At 39.3% G+C, this 16,217-nt stretch overlaps 4 protein-coding genes across 5 annotated transcripts; 2 read left to right on the top strand and 2 right to left on the bottom strand.

Annotated features, from left to right (window-relative positions):
- Positions 1–167: 167 nt before the first annotated feature.
- Pino (protein pinocchio) lies at positions 168–11,095 on the top strand. The gene is made up of 5 exons (XM_069059343.1): positions 168–319; positions 1,171–1,303; positions 9,780–9,837; positions 10,112–10,364; positions 10,422–11,095. Exons 2-5 carry the CDS (start codon positions 1,171–1,173, stop codon positions 10,548–10,550), a joined length of 573 nt encoding a protein of 190 aa, XP_068915444.1. The 5' UTR covers positions 168–319; the 3' UTR covers positions 10,551–11,095.
- On the bottom strand, positions 177–3,988 carry LOC138139144 (regulator of microtubule dynamics protein 1-like). The gene has a single exon (XM_069059328.1). The coding sequence runs from the start codon at positions 2,724–2,726 to the stop codon at positions 1,791–1,793; it is 936 nt and encodes a 311-aa protein (XP_068915429.1). The 5' UTR covers positions 2,727–3,988; the 3' UTR covers positions 177–1,790.
- A 709-nt stretch (positions 11,096–11,804) lies between the features above and the next one.
- On the top strand, positions 11,805–14,215 carry LOC138139160 (transmembrane protein 203-like). Its single transcript, XM_069059351.1, has 3 exons — positions 11,805–12,093; positions 12,180–12,345; positions 12,399–14,215. Exon 3 carries the CDS (start codon positions 12,508–12,510, stop codon positions 12,919–12,921), a length of 414 nt encoding a protein of 137 aa, XP_068915452.1. The 5' UTR covers positions 11,805–12,093; positions 12,180–12,345; positions 12,399–12,507; the 3' UTR covers positions 12,922–14,215.
- On the bottom strand, positions 12,928–15,658 carry LOC138139137 (serine/arginine repetitive matrix protein 1-like). 2 transcript variants are annotated; one of them, XM_069059320.1, is made up of 6 exons: positions 15,560–15,658; positions 15,359–15,415; positions 15,148–15,305; positions 14,002–14,248; positions 13,584–13,952; positions 12,928–13,532 (listed from the first exon to the last, which is right to left on the bottom strand). In XM_069059320.1, the coding sequence occupies exons 2-6, from the start codon at positions 15,382–15,384 to the stop codon at positions 12,992–12,994; spliced, it is 1,341 nt and encodes a 446-aa protein (XP_068915421.1). In that variant the 5' UTR covers positions 15,385–15,415; positions 15,560–15,658; the 3' UTR covers positions 12,928–12,991. The 2 variants fall into 2 exon arrangements, with proteins under 2 accessions (XP_068915421.1, XP_068915422.1); XM_069059321.1 differs by having other exon boundaries at positions 15,359–15,402; positions 15,560–15,654.
- Between the last annotated feature and the right edge of the window lie 559 nt (positions 15,659–16,217).

Genomic DNA, 16,217 nt, shown 5'->3' with positions numbered 1-16,217 from the left:
CTCGAATTGTAATACCGTTTTTTTTTTCGTAATTGAGTTTTTAAGCTGATAAAGTGAAGTCTCTGAGTCAGTTTAGATAGAAATGTCCCCTCCATTTTACATTAGAATAGCGTCTGTGTTATCACTGCCTTCGATAGTCACACCGTCCGAATTTTAAGTCTTCGACCTGTATGGCATTTCATCGATTTCATCCAGTCGACTGGTCGCGTTGCAGCGAAGTGGAGTGCGACAAAGAAATAGTTTGAAAGTTGTAGTAGAGTCGAGAAGTGCAACGATTCACTCAGCAAGTGTGGCATCGCAACAACCTGATCGGTTCAAGGTAAAGACCCCAAAATAAAACGTGGTCGATTAAAAAATTGTTGTGGCGCACGCGACATCGAATATTTCGAAAATTTGAGGTTATGTCTCGCCGTCCTTTGTGTAAAAACATCCGAATGCGCGCCCGCGTGAGGTACAAGATGCGACTTGGAGTTCCTGTCCATAAGACGAAACATGTGGATTGTGGAGTCACAAGTCAAATCTGGCGGGCTCGCATCCGGTGGAGTCGCATCCGCAGACGCCCTTTCCCAAGAACAAACCGTGCAGTAACTGTAACGTCAACGTCTGCAAGAGCGCATCCACGACGGCAGTTTTTAGCTGCGACCTTCGTCGGAAATGCGGCGTTTGTGAAAGAGAAATTCCACGTACCTCGCCCGTAATTGATTTAATTATGCAAATTTTCGAAACGGGCTGACGTAAAACTGTAAAATTCGCTGTTACGCACAAGAACTCCAGGGAAGAGGAAAAGCGCGGTCGGGTACGCCAGGGTTGGTATATACCGAATGGCGACACCGACATTCGTTCGAGTCAAGCTCAGACGTAACTTGGATAGGTCATGACACCGATGGAATTTCAAATTAGTTTAATTTTAGTAACATTGTCCTTTTCATATCTTTGTTCGGTTAATGTTCACGACGCACATGCACATTTTAAACGATCTTGATTGTATCGGCACCAGACAAGATTCTTACAAAACTGCTAAATGAAAACAAACTGGCAGGCTTTAATCATAATCCAAACAATTTTTATTTTTTATTTGTGTTTACCGTTATTGACACAGTTGTTGGTGTTGGAGAATTTGCCATCGCAGTGTATTTCCCACTAGTACGTTTGTTTTTTCGTTTTGACCAGATGCTGAGAGTCGAGAGCAACACCAAGCTCGAGGGATTCACCGAGTTCGAGGAGGGCATACTTTTCGACGATACCGATTCCGATTTTGCCGAGGACATCACCTCCATCTCCCCTGTGCCCATCATGTGGACAGGTAGGTCAGTCGGTTGAGGAGCATCGCACATTCGACCGGTTCTTCGTTGTTTAAATTAAAACGTCACCAATTAGAATTTGGCATTTTGTTTCTCTAATTAGCGGACGAACGCGAACCGCAATTCGTTTGACCGCGTCGAAAGAACAAAGAGATTTCTCGACGAACAATTTCGTCAATTCAAATAACGATCCCCTGGTGGTGTTTGCAAATAGAACGTGTTCGTTTGGTTTGGCCACATTTTATTTGTGCTTATCTCGAATGAATGATCGATTATTTTGATTTTATCGTTTTATTTTACACCGATTAAATTTTAATTATCAATTTTATGGTCCACAATTTTGATTGTTTCGGACCAATCGGAGAGGTAATTTGATCGAAAGGGAGGGAAAAGATCATTAAAGAGAGTCAGTTTTTGAGCGGACATCATTTATGACAGACAATAAAATCGTGATCAAGTAAAATAACACGTTCGTCATCAATAATTATTCTATTCATTGGTTCCGAAGGGGTATTCGTAAAACAAGGCACTTTTCTCTAAACTATACTTGTCTAAACGTTTCAACAATTTCTTAGCGTCAGCAGCACAGTGTCTTTCGTAGTCGTTGTGAACGGGTAAATTGCCAACGACTCCGAAGTAGTGCTTGGCTCTGTAGTATTGTCCTAGCTTGAGACACGTCTTGCCGAGAAGATAAGTGTTCTGCAGATAGAACCTCGGGTGGAGATCTTCGGCTCTCGACAGATACTTGTGCGCCTCTTCGAAGCTAGATTGTGGCGGATCACCGTACAGCAATTTGGAAATGATCCTCTGGAACCACGTGATGTTGCTCATTTCGTAACACCAACGACCTAGAAGGTACTGAGCCGTGACGTCGTTGGGGTCCAGTTCGCAGGACTTGATCAGGTGGTTCTTGACGATCTCCGAGTTCTTGACGCGATGCTCGAGACCCCTCATGCCGTTCTTCCTGTCGATGATGATGGCGGCCCACTTGTGCACCTTGGCCGAATCCTCGACGGTGTTCAGACTGGCCATGATGATCTCGTACGCCTCGTGGATCATCTCGTTTCTCACCTCCTCGTTGATGCTGTTCTGGCATGACAGCTTGAAGAGCGCCCGTCCGATGCGCCACTGCACCTCCACGTTGTTGCAGAATTTCAGCCGGTTTAGCAGCTCGTACACGTCCAGGTACTTGCCCTGGCTGAAGAGCACGTCCGCCTCGTCGATTACCTCCTCGACGGACTTGCCCAGCCAGTACTTGGAGATTTTGTCTTCGACATTGTCGCTGACCGCACCGAAGTTTGTTATCGCCTTGAAAACCGACAAGAACTGAAGTTTGACGACTTTATCGCTGATGTTCTTCAGGTTGTCGTGTTGCAGCGAAAGAAGTTTTATCACGTTTACAAGATGTACAGTTAATTTTGACATTTCTCTTGGTCATATTTGTCAATGGTGGATTTTTCGCGATGATGACACTACCGTCACCATGACAACAACTGGACAATAGTGGACCACAAACAAGTGATCGCGCTTTTGCACGTCAAAATCTCTAGAATTTCACGCAAAAATCGCAACGGCACGTGCACCCTTTCTCGCATTTTGCCTCCGCGGAAAGTTACCACCTGGAACATTCCATTCTGACAAATCTCCGTCTCCGTCCGTGAACAAACAATCACCCCATCCCTCGCTTCAGCCACCCCCGTATTCAAACACGGTCCTCGAACTCTCTACAAACACACGTTGTGTATTTTGATATTTTTTCTATTCTAATGTGGACATTGATTGCGCGATTAGTCTAGGAAATTGTTGACAGTGTAGGATAAACAAGACAGAACATTATCTGTGCTGGGACTCGGCACCATCACATTTCGTCTGCCTGACCCTGGTGGCTATTTACCAGAGAAATTCATGATGTAACAAACATCGCCGATTTCTCGAATAAAGAAATCGCACGGTATTTTATTTTGTAAAACTTTACGATCATTCCGTTGTGTTGTACAACGATCATTGCCAAACTACCGATAACAAGTTTTATATTTAGCAAATTAAATTTATTCGCCTAGCATCATAAGTTAATTAATTTAACGGCGATATTATTGTACATTTACATTTTACGTTGCAGTCGTTGCACGTAATTAATTACCTGGTGATTTTAATTGCTCAAATTAAGTTATCTCGGTGAATGAAAAAATTGTTTATCTTTACGCATTCGAAGAGAATTCCCGTGAGTGGTATCGAACAGCAATAAACTTCACTTTGCTTAATTAATGTGCGTTTGAAATAATTTTATCACCGTTGTGTCAACACCAGAGATGTCTAACACGAAAAGAATTAAAAACTTCGACTTGCGTTTCGCTAAATTCTCTCACTTGATAAGAATGCGCGATTTGTCAATGGGAAAAAAACCGATGTGCATTTTGCATAATTGCACTCGAGACCAAGTGGAGGAAAATTTCGCATTTCAACAAAGCTTTCCAGGTGTGAAATCGAAGCGGTTGGATCGGTGGTTCCCAAAATTTTTGACACCGCGACCGTGTGCGGGGTTTGCAAAGATTTTGAAAATTCTGAAGAAACGAAATACTTTGGAAAAATATACTAAACCCAAGAGTTCCAACAAATATGAAAAAAAGAATCAAAACATCCGCTAGTCACTAGTGGGATTTTGAAAATTGATTTTTTGCGCATTTTCGAATTATATATGTACATAGTTGTTTTTTAATCACAGTGCAAAATTATTTATCGGAATTTTTTTTGCTAATGAACGAAAACATCCATAAATGAGGTCAGAAGACCAATTATTAGCAAATAAGAGCACGAGACCAAGTCGAGGGTTTTTATTTGATAACAATTGGTCTTCTGACCGAATAATTTATGGATGTTTGAGTTCATTAGCAAAAAAATTGCCGATATTAAAATTTTGCACGAGGGGTATACGGCTGATCATTTCCCGAATAGAATGAAACCAAACGCATTATTTCCAATCCTTTTTATTCAAAATATATATATTTTTTAAATCAGGTACATACCGACATTTTTTATCAGATTATTGCACATGTGCATTTTAGAGAAATTTTATCGGGTTATTTTTTGTTTTCTCGTTTTGATTGGTCAATATTTGTCACGCAATTGGTTGCTAAACACTGATAGAAAACTTGGTACTTATAGTACATACTTCATTATCACTTTTACCCCAAATAATTGCAAAAAAACTCCACATGTACACGCTTTAACATGGTGACGGTTTTGTTTCGTTGAACTGGTTGTGTAATGTACGCAATAAGTTTTATCAATAATTTTTTCGTAACAGATATTTTTTTAGATGACTGTGTTGCAAAGATTATGTATGCGTACTTTTTTTGCGCGTGGGATTACAACGCTTGCTGCGCTCGTGTGTATAAACTTCCCACTGGTAAATAAATCATACCTTACAATACAACCGAAGCTTTAGAATTTGGTTGCAATCGAAACAAAGTAGAAATAGAGTCAAACGTTGTATCGTGGAAATGATCTCATTTTGTGCTTTTTCGTGTTCACAGCGGAGATTCTAGAAGCTGCCTAAAATGATTTTGTTTGTAGTTTACGTATCGAAAAATAATTTTCCTGTATATTTAGAAAATACTCGTGACTGGTGCGACCCACACTTTGGGAAACTCCGATTCAGATAAATACAACATTATTTCAAACGAAAATAACATTTCTCCCTTTTAAAAATAGTGACGGCGTCGTCGGTATTTATAATTGCGCTTAGTTTTGTCGTTCGTGGGTCTATTTTTGACAAGAAGTGTACGTGGATTTGGTAAATAATTTTCGTACGGTCGATGCTATTTACGTTTGGCGTTCGATAAACAAACGTTACCTTCGGAAATGCATCAAAGCGATTTTAAAGCGAAACAGAATTCGATCGTGACAAACATACACACTTGGTGCGGACACGTTTCGGCAGATGCAGTAAGTAGAGGGTGGCGATCTATCTGACCGGGGCGACTCCCCCGGATCAATAAACGTTCGTAATCTGTTGACTCCGTGATGCAGCGTTACTCTTGACTCTCGAAATAATTGTGCTAACGAGATGACCTCATAGAGAATGAAATTCGTGTGCGAATTCCTTGGAAGTGTCTAGTCACAACGCAAGCACCGCTTCGAGTCGCCCCCGACGCTGTCATTTCGTCTTCGGGAAAACTTTCCTCCTCCAGCCTTCAGGACGCATCGAAGAATTTTCGTTTCCGGAATTTGTTGATTTTTCTCTGGTGCATTGCGTCGGCGTCGTCGATCACTCATCGGCGCTGGCTCAGTCGTGGGTTGTGACGTCATCATTGACGAAACGCTTTTTACGATTGGATCGAGTCGTCGAGTTTCAGTTGTCAGTCAACTGTCGTGGAGGTGGTGCTTTTTCGATGGTGAACTCTTGCCACGAAGAATCTACACAGTCATCATATTTTCGTGGGTGTATTACGACTATCTCAAAGCGAGAATCTTGCGGATTAACAGATATTTGATGTGAGTGTTGTTATCAAAATGCCATAAATTATGTCGTAAATTCCTCCCCGAGTCTCGATCGTCCGAGGCTATTTATTACATTACGGTTGATCGTAATTATTGTTGTTCTTGTTTGGTTTTGAAAGTCGTGGTTTCACAACGTTTTGTTATTGTAATACGGGGAACTTTCCAAAATATTTAATAAAATGTGGGACGTAAACGAATACGTCACGACGCATTCAACTAGACGTTTTTCGCCACTTCGCCAAGAGACGACAAAACAAACGAAATGCAGCACTTGTCACATTTTTTTTTATCAGTCATGTCCAGGTACAGTCACGGCCACTGAATTTCGTCAATCGTCATTCAATTGACACTACCTGTAAAACAGGTTTTATTGTATTTCTAACCCTACATTGAAGTTTTTGACATGGGTGTCAATTTGTCAATCAAAAACGTTGCTGGTGGCATTTTGATTTTTATTGTGCGTGACAGAATTTCTGTCACAAACATTTTGAATGTCAGTCATAATGACAATAAAGCTTGGGCTACACAAGTTTTTTCGAATTGACTGTAAAATAACAGACGAAATTCCGTGGCCGTAACTGTACGCTGTTCAAAATTCAAACGAACGATCAACACGTTCAGACTTTGATTGGTTATACAGCAAAGCTCCACGTTGACCACTTGGTGAAGTTAAAAACGACCGTTTCATGCACCACCAGTCCTATTTATAGATTATCGACCGAAATTGATAAGCGTATACCGATTAATACCCTACTCACTACATTCTAATTATATTCCCTCCTGTTTGACTAAATTATTGACGCAGAATAGTTTGTATTTTTGCGTCATAGATGTTTTATGGCCGTTAAAAACGCTCGGCTATTGTTCTCGCGAGCACATTTTGTATTTTACCACAGAAGACTTAAAGTGTGTCATCGATTCTGCGACAGGTGAGCCACATAAAATACGGGTCAAGTCGGATGCACGGTCGCTTGGTACTGTTTTACGTCGAAGTGTGTTCTTGTACGAGTAATTGTTTTGGCAAATTAACAGTTGGGTCGAATGAATTTTTTCGCAAGCGGTTAAAACTAGCGCCTCCGGATTAATTAAGTGGCGGTTGTTGAAGCGCTTCGAACTGCTTTGCAACCGTAGGCGCTCCTATCAAAATTAAACCGACGGAATATTTTCCAGCAGTAGATACTGGAAACGTTTTAATTTGAAAAACTGGTTTTCGTCGACTAAATTTCGACTTTTTGTGCAAAAATTTCGACGAAAACAATGTCGAGTGATGTATTTAGTGGGTGTAGTACTGAATCATCCGGAGAGTTTCTGAAAACTTGAGCTGATAAAACGTTTCTCACATTTCTAACGTTGCATCTGTTTGTCGTTCGGTGCGACCCCCGACCAATAATTTACCTCAAAAAGGTCACGTCTTTTACGGTGACGACTTTCACTCTTCGCCATTAACAATTTGGATGTTTGAACGACCGATTGTACAAACAAATCGGCCAAAGTTTTTTCGTAATTTGCATACTCGATTACAGGTCGGTGTTTGGTTTGAGCCGGGGTCATTTCCGATCGTTCTTTTCGCAAATAACGGTCGATGTGCAATCGAAGAACTTATTTTATTGGCGTCGTACCGTCCCACTTTCGCCGCATCCATCGACAAATAAAGAAAGTTTCAGTTTTTTTCTCGAAACTCTCGCAAGTCGCGCCTTATCAGCAACCTTATCACTAATTGCAAAAACCTTTCTCGAAAGTAATCTAGGCAACAGGAAGAGGCGGCATTGACTACGGTTTTAGACATTTGACCTGTGCGCCCCGATTGTTCTCCTGTCAGACGTCACTCGGTGACAGTTGGTTGGTAGATTTGAAAATTAAATGGAACCGGTCGTGACGAACATCCGAAATTAAATTGCTTCTGCGAAATGGATTTTATTTATTTGTGAAATGGTATTTCCCAGTCGTGTGTTTTTACACCGAAAGGTCGTAAAGAGGTTCCGCGATTCCGTTTTGTGTTTGTTCTGCAGCGGCGGAGGAGTAGAGGAAGTAAAACATGTTAACGGCGTCGAGACGGCACCAACACGGGGTCGATAAACTTACACGTCGGACTATTTCGCACCGAGTAAACGACCCAAATAACGCAGATGCACCAGTCAAAATGGCATTCTGCTGCGCCATCTAGCGACCGGTAGTTTCCATCTCGGATACCTGGGCCGAAGAAACAGTTGCACCGTGATGGATATCATACGCAGGTTTTGCTTTCTAAATGTTATTTATCGTGCGCAAGAGGAAAATTTCATACGGTTCCAGTTGCAGTGGTATTATCTTACACCATTGTGTTTGTATCTTTTGTTTATTGTATCGTCACGCTGACAGGTCTGGGATGAAGATAATCTCGCGAATTTATGGACTTGTACAGAGGCCGCACCCACATTTTTAATTTTGTGTCAAATGAATACGTAAATAGAGTGTTTACGATATTTTCGTGTTAAAAATACTCGAAATAAGTCAATAAAAAAAGAAATACCGTGCGGCTGTGGGAAACGAAACTGATGTAAACATGTGACGTAGCTTCATTCGTACAACAGCGATTTTTTTGCAGAAACCCAACAAGAATGATAATTTTGCCGTTTTTAAAAAACATCAAATTTTAAGCAAAATAGGTTCATTGTAGACAAAAAACATTTTTTCGCTAATTATGAAATCAAGATTTCAACGGATACATTTTTTTTTGGTGAAATTGTATGTGTACAAATGGATACGCAACACATTTTAAAAATAAAAATCTGCGTTAGCTATATACATAATTCAATTTTTGAAAAACTATCCCAAATCCGGTTCCAAAAAAGTCGTTATCATGGAAATTTTAAATTCAAAACTATTATAATATTGGGTGTTCATTAAATTTATCCTCAAAGCAGGCCTTGAAGAGTGGATTGTGAACACACCCACGGATCACGGATTAGCTGTTTCAATCTAACCTCACTTTTTGCGTTGTTTTGTTTGTGTTTTTACCAAGAAAACTAGTCTTGGTTTTTACTTTGCAGACTAACGAGTGGTGCGTTCACAATCGATTCTTCAACGCCAACTTTGGGGAGAAATTTAAATGAACCCCCGATATGTTGGTTGTCTATCTATGATAGACGTTTTGTAGAATTATGATATGCATTGTATGTTGTATGTTAATTATGACATGATATGTTTTTGTAAATAATATCAATATTTAACTAAATACTTGTGAGGTGCATGCAATAATTTATGCAACTATTTATGCACTCCACATTGGCCACGAATAATGTTCTCTCGAGTGAAAACAATTTTTCTAAGTAAAAGTCACATAAGCCTCACAACTGACAAGTGACAGTTTATTAAGTTACGCCGCACGTTTTCAGAAATTTTCTTTTCGTCACCACCCTCATTTTGTCGATGACACTGTATTTCGTGCGATAACACTTCCCAGATGAACGAAATGTGCGAAAACCTCCGCAGAATTCGTTGTCTTGATAATTTGTTTTTCCTGTTGTTGACGTTTTGTTTTCGTCGGAAACGTGCACAGACAGATACATTCGCGAACGGCAAACTGATCAAATTTCATTTCGTACATACGCATCAAGAACTTTCCGTTTGATTTCCGATAACTCGTCGGTCGATAAATTGCAAAACAGCGACATCGTCTCGGTAAGATTGCAGCAAATCATTTTACAAAAGACGCCTCTTACGACACGAGTGTGTCGCATCGCCCTGAAACTTTGATCTTGTCACGATTCACATCCGTGTAGAGTAATTCCCGCAATCAGCATCGTACAGTCGATTGCATTTATGATTGTCGAATATAAAACCCGGTCAAATTTGCGTCACAAAATACATCGCAGTAACTCGACCATTCAAATACAACTCGTGACATTTAGAATGGTTTCGTAGTTTTCTGTTGTCGTTTAGTGTAAGTTTTTTGTTTTTGTTTGAACCGTGAAATTATTTTTCGTTGTTTTGTTGCAGTTCATAGAAACATGTCTCTTGCCAGCGTCCACCCTGCGGAACTCCACTCCAATCATAGGTAATTAACTTCATGTCGTACACGCGAGTTGCTTTGTTGTACTTTTTGTCGTTGAAAAGCGCGCGTTAATTACACACGATTTGCGTCAATTTGGTTTTTAAAGTAGAGTCGCTTGCACAAGCAGCTTACAAACTGTAATCTCGAATAAATACGACACGCTTGTCTATCACAAAGCGGCGCCAATCTGGATCCGCCGTTGATAATGATAAGACCTCTTCGGTGTCGGCAAGAAGAAAAAGCGAATGCGAAAATGATCGATGTGTCTGTGTTGTAGCTCTTTGACGACTCTGAGCCATAGCCTCGACGATATCACCGAGGCCGATTGGAACCTGCAGGTTCACTCCGATCACGTGCTCACCATCGAGGAGTTGCGTCTCCAGATGACGAGCTGTTTCACGTGTGGCGTGTCATGGAGCGATAGTCACGTGTCCCTCGATTGTTCCGAATGCGGTGGTTACGCTCTCGAACGTCCATGTCCCGAATGCGACGGGGTCTGCGGGGCCGTGTGGAAACGAGACTTGTCCATGGTATGATGAGAGTCGACGATGGCGAACGATGGGAACTAACCAAAAGTCGTTTTGCAGTCTCACGCCAGCAGCAAAGCTCGCTGGGAGGGAAAATGTAGCAAGCAGCAGAAACCGAAGGGGAACCTGACCAATTCCGTGTCGCAGGAGCTGAGTCTAAAACTGGAGAAACTTAGTGCCAATTCATGACGCCATTTCACTATTTAATACGATGTCTTAATTTTGGCTGGTTTGAAAAATACGTACCTAAAATAGGGTTTACTGATTTTTTCTTAATTCAATTTTTTCCTTCAGTTAAACCTTATCTTAGTTACACTTGTTTGTATTTGACTGAATCGTGTAAGCGTAATCTACATCACCAATTTCGTTATCAACATAAATCAAATCCGTATTTTTTCTACCTACAACAAATTACTTTCCTACATGATCATTTGTGGCATAGACATCTCTCGCTTAGAAGAATTTCATATTCTGTTTTATATTAAAACCAAAATTTTGAGAACGTGCGAATGTATGCGTGAATGGACGTTTTTGTTTAACGTGATCAACTGGAATTCGTAGCCTAAGTAAATCTAAATTATTGATGAAAATAAATGAATCTTTTAGACACAATGTACTTGCTTTAGAGAGTATAAATCGTTGATATTATTGATTAGAATTTATCAACTTTATTTTTTTTTATTGACTGATTGTAAAGTAACTGTATAATGTGTTAATTTAATAAATTGATATGACATAAACCATGTTTTTTTCCTAGTCTTGTACCAGTTTTGAGTCGTTTTCTACCAGAAAATAATTTATTCAAAAAAAACTTGTCCAACATTTCACAGGATATTTATGCATTTTTTAAAAATAAATTTTCATTTAAAATTCGAGAAAGGATTTTGAGGGCTGGGTCATCGAATTTGGCATTGCTGCTCCACTTTCTTTGAACCACGTTTTTCAAATATTATATAATAATAAAAGCAACAAGCCAATTCATTGTATCTATCTATTTTAAATCTCAATAGTCCAACCAATGATTGGACGTAAAAAAGTAAATTCAGTACTTACATAATGTTTACTCTATAAGTGGATATTGAAGAGAAATTTATGATTATTTTGTAATGCGATGATTGCTTAAATAAATGTGATTGATGACACCACCATATACTTCCACTACTCCCTAAGATAACCAAATACAAGAAAAACAAAAATTTAAAACTGAGGTGTTGCATTCCTAAAGTGGCAACAAAGGAAGTATGGATTCGTGGACATTTTTTTCTGATCCATGACTAGAGAAACTCAACTTTTTATGAATGCAAAATAGCATATTAGACCCCATTTTGGTCTTTAATTTTTACTGTAAAAATGTCACTGGAGTAAAGTAATAGGTAAAGATGGACTTTGAAATTGTTGAAGGAAGTTTTAATAATATTTCATTTAAACCAGAAAACAAGCATTTTTCGATGGTACACCTTGTTAATAAAGGGGGGCTGTATATTGTTTATGTACAATATTTAATCGAGTTTGGCTCATTTAATATCATTCAGCAGTAATTAAACTGAATCTAATGAAAACGACGCCAAAACAAGTACAAATTTAGTATTAAACTGTAGCCCTGTAGCTCGAGAATCACTTTGTAGGTTATGTGATCATGTCTGGAACGGATCAGATTTTTACGAAAAGAAGACCACGAAAACCAGAGAGAAGTAACTCAGCAGTGTACGTCAGCAGCAAAACAACCTCTAAAGTAAATATATCCACAATTTCCCAAACTAGTTGCAAATATTGGATGCACATATTGTCCAGAGAAAATGTTGAGGTTATGTGTTTTAGGCCCTCCTCGATCGCTGCAATCAATTAATTAATAAAGGCGAAAAAGAAATAACGATTTATTGTTTAGGAGCGGTCATCCAGAAAGGAATTCTGTTAGCTTTGAAGGTGTGTGAACAACATGTAGCTTTTAAAATCCACACCAACACTTTTACCACAGAATTATTAGGTAACGTTGTTATATCAATGCACTCAAAAAATGCAAGTTTATGTAATTTACAGATAATTTAGAACCGGCGACTGATGACGCAGATTTTTCTATCCAGCGCAGATACAACTCGGCATTAAAAATCCGGATTTTTAGAACTGACCCTCTCGAAACCAAGGCATAATGTTCTTCACGATCGACGAACTGGTGAGATGGTTGGGACTAACGGTGTTCGAAATTTGGATCAACCTGATTTCGTTTTTAATTTTCACAATAATGCTGGCAGTGAAATATGACCCAGATATTGATCTTTACAGTAATAACTGGTGGATGATATTTTTTCCCTTGTTCACAGGCGACGCTCTTAATACGTACTTTTGCGTCATCATTTTCATAAGAATGTTGTCCGAAATGACGCTGCGAACGTCGCTCCTGCGAGTCAGTTGGTCCGGTACTTTTTTGTTGATGACGTTTTTGTTTAAATTCTTACTTTGTAAAAAACTACTTGGACAAATCAGTCTAGACTACTCTGAAGTGTTCGCCCCACTTTACATTTTACTCCAACTAATAGCCGTAAGAGCGTGTCAACAAAGCTAACCGTGATTATTTTTTAAACCAATTTTATTAATAAAAAAAAAAAAAATACAATTGAATTTTATTTACAAGTCTATTGCTCCTCACTGTGTTCATCCGTTTTCTCGGAGGAATGTTCGGGATCGTCTTTGGTCTCCGTCGACTGATCCCGTTGCGGCTCTTCGCTTTCTTTGGCCGCCTCGATAGCTCTCGGTGCGGTTTCGCTCGTCACCGTAGAGGTCGCTGGTGTGATCTTCGGCCTTGGTGGCCGGTTGTACACGATTCTGGGCCGGAATTGTGCCCGTGGGGGCATCATGGGTGGCATCCCCGGCCTGAAGGGCGCGTACGGGAACGCCCCAGGTGGAAACATTTGTCTCGGTATAAATCGAGGCTGCATCATCGGATCCGGGATCCAGAACTCTGCGCCTTCGAAGTACGGATTCGGAACTCTGGGATAAATTCTTTCGTCGCGTGGGGACCTCCTCGAGTGCCGATCTGGAGTGTATCTGTGTCTTCTGGGCGATCGACTGTACCTGCGTGGTGATCGACTCCTTCTTCTGTAGTCGTCGTGTTTGTGTGGAGATCTGCTGTACCGAGAACGACTGTGATATGGGGATCGACTCCGGCTGCGCCCTCTGCAGTTCACGTCAACAATGTGCTTACGCAAATGTCACTTTTTGTCTCACCTGCTACTTTTCCTCGCTGGGGGCGACCGACTGGAGCGCTTTCTCTCCGGGGGGCCTCTGTACTTCGGAGGCGTCTTCCTCTCGTACTTGTCCACGGTTTTCGGGGGCGGCGACCTCGTCCGCCTCCTCTCTGTCGGCGGCCCCCTATACCCCCCAGGTGACCGACTCGATCTGTGCCTACTGTAGTACCTGTGGGGCGATTTGTCTCTGCTGTACACTCTCGGTGAGACTTCTTTCCTTCTTCTAGGATCCGGAGACCGACTTCTATTGTGTCTGTGGGGCGACCTGCTCTGTCTACTCGACCTGTAAGCCGATCGACTTGGTGGAGGAGTTTTGTAAATGATTCTGCGTGAATTTGAACGGCTCCGACTGTAAAAACCAATCAGAGAGCGCTACCACCGATAGACAACAAACTGACCGATATTTCGAAGAATAATAATTCGAAGTGGAAACTTCTTCCCTGGAGTAATCCTTCGAGGTGTGCGGTTCAGGGGTCGAGTGTTTTTTCTCTTTGTCGGGACTTCGCTCTCGCGAATTCTGACTCGACTTGGAGCTACTTCGCGAAGTGGCTAACGATGACGATATTTCGTTGGTTCCGACCACGGATATTTTATGTTTGTTAACTAAAACATCCTCTCGATCGAAAATTGGGTGGACACCTTCGTCTGAAATCGAGATTCTTCTCAGCGAAAACAATGTTTTCGGTTTAAATCTGTATTAACTCTAAGTTTGCACACACGAAGTGAAGTACTCCAAAGAAAATTTTACGACAAAAGATACTGAATGCATTTTTTTTAAATCGTCACTGCCATGTAGAAGAGTTAATTCAAATCTTACATTACATTTTAACAATTTGAACGTTTCTTTGGAATAGTTCCATTATCATTAAAATAACATTCTAAAAAGAAATTTTTGTTTTTTTGATGTATGATGATGAATTCTTCTCTCTTCGGTCTTCTTAATTCTTCTTTTTTAATTGAAAAACAAAGGTTAGGTATTTAAAAAATTAAATTTGACTGATTCATTTATGAATTAAGAACTTAAAATATTAAATTGACTGTACTGATAACCAATTTAAAAAATTGACTGAATATAACATTCAAACACAGTTAGGATGAACAAATCTTCTTTCTTCACTGGCAGTTTCTTCTTGCTTCTAATGTTGTCAATAAAATAATGATTCTAATTAAAAATATTCTTTACAATTATAGAAAAAATATTTGTATGACTTTAAATCTTTGTGTATTTAATTCAGTTAAAAAAAATCTTAATATTGTTAATAAGAATTGTTCATTAATGCAAGCATTGCTAAAACATGTAAAAAATGACTTACTTTATGATATTCTGCATTTCTGTTGTTTATGGTGGTCTTCTTTACATCTTCACTTGTTGAAAATTTCTTTCTTGAAATTTCTTGTAATGGAGACTAAATTGGCAACTTTAATTACAAAAAATACAATTACACATACATTTCTATTAAATGACAAAATCATATTTTATTAAAACACCTGCAGTAATAAATCTACACAGTTGGGTAAGTTTTATATAGAAAATATTTGTTTACCACTTCGATAATGAATTTTTAATAGAACTGGGTCATCTAAACTCCTCTGTAAAGGTGCAGAACTGATGGGACTGTCTACATTGCGCCTCCTCACCATCACCTTGATGCTCTTCAGTGTATCTTTATTGAACCGCGCATCACCTTGTGGCTCAGATGTTCTAAACATTTTTTAGATTATTTATAACCAAAGAAACTTATTGTTTCTATTTACCTAGCTTTTGCGATTGAATTAGACATGTTGTTAGGTGAGATCTACTGCGAACATAACCTAAAAGTTTTTACAATGTTTGGAAAGTTAAAAAAACACAACCGATAAAACCCAGAACAGACTAAAACGCAAATCGTTGCAAAGATGTAAAGCATTTTAAAATTTCAAATTAATTTTTAAACAAAGTTTGAAGATCAATCTTACCAGAATTTTTACTCCTTGCCTACAACCATATTACAATACAACCAATTACAACAAATCCTTGCTTACGTCAACACAACAGAAAACAGATGCCACTAGTGATTATGGCAAAATTGTAATCAGAAAATATTTTCCTTGCGATCAAAACATTTTCTTATCTAAATCGTTATAAAAAATAAGTTGTATTCTAACAAATTTGTAGATAGGTAAATTTTAGTTATCAGAAGTTAATTGTTATTCCGTTTTGTAGTTGAACACAGAAAATTTTCGGCCGAAATCTATGCTATTTGAATTTTCTGTAACGAATTGCAAATATATTTGTTTTGATTTTGAATAATGTCTTGTTTGTAGCTTTTTTGTAGTTACGTCTTTTTTTCATTTTGCTAAGAAAAGCATGATGTGATTACTGATTAGGACACAATAGTAGGAATATTGTATGTACAACTAGTTATGAAAGTCATCCGTTTTTTCATGAATTTGCAGTTTGATTAACGAACGAGGGCGGAGCCCGTGTTAATCAAGCAAATGAGTGGAAGAAAGAGACTTTCATAACGTATTGTACGCAACATTTTTTTGCATATTGTTGTAAGTTGAGAAATTTGGCCTAATAAACGCGTGGTAGATATTCTTTGACAATAATAATCCCCGAGGAGATGGAATA

The sequence above is a fragment of the Tenebrio molitor genome, chromosome 9, assembly GCF_963966145.1.
Source record: "Tenebrio molitor chromosome 9, icTenMoli1.1, whole genome shotgun sequence".
NCBI lineage: Eukaryota > Metazoa > Arthropoda > Insecta > Coleoptera > Tenebrionidae > Tenebrio > Tenebrio molitor.
This window is presented reverse-complemented; position numbering and strand designations above follow the sequence as displayed.

Coding starts and splice junctions, on each gene's coding strand:
- Pino (XM_069059343.1), top strand. CDS start 1,171: ATGCTGAGAGTCGAGAGCAACACCAAGCTCGAGGGATTCACCGAGTTC. Junction 9,838..10,111: donor GAACTCCACTCCAATCATAG/GTAATTAACTTC, acceptor TCTGTGTTGTAG/CTCTTTGACGACTCTGAGCC. Junction 10,365..10,421: donor GGAAACGAGACTTGTCCATG/GTATGATGAGAG, acceptor GTCGTTTTGCAG/TCTCACGCCAGCAGCAAAGC.
- LOC138139144 (XM_069059328.1), bottom strand. CDS start 2,726: ATGTCAAAATTAACTGTACATCTTGTAAACGTGATAAAACTTCTTTCG.
- LOC138139160 (XM_069059351.1), top strand. CDS start 12,508: ATGTTCTTCACGATCGACGAACTGGTGAGATGGTTGGGACTAACGGTG.
- LOC138139137 (XM_069059320.1), bottom strand. CDS start 15,384: ATGTCTAATTCAATCGCAAAAGCTAG. Junction 14,249..15,147: donor AAAAATTCATTATCGAAGTG/GTAAACAAATAT, acceptor TCTCGATTTCAG/ACGAAGGTGTCCACCCAATT. Junction 13,953..14,001: donor TATTATTCTTCGAAATATCG/GTCAGTTTGTTG, acceptor TGGTTTTTACAG/TCGGAGCCGTTCAAATTCAC.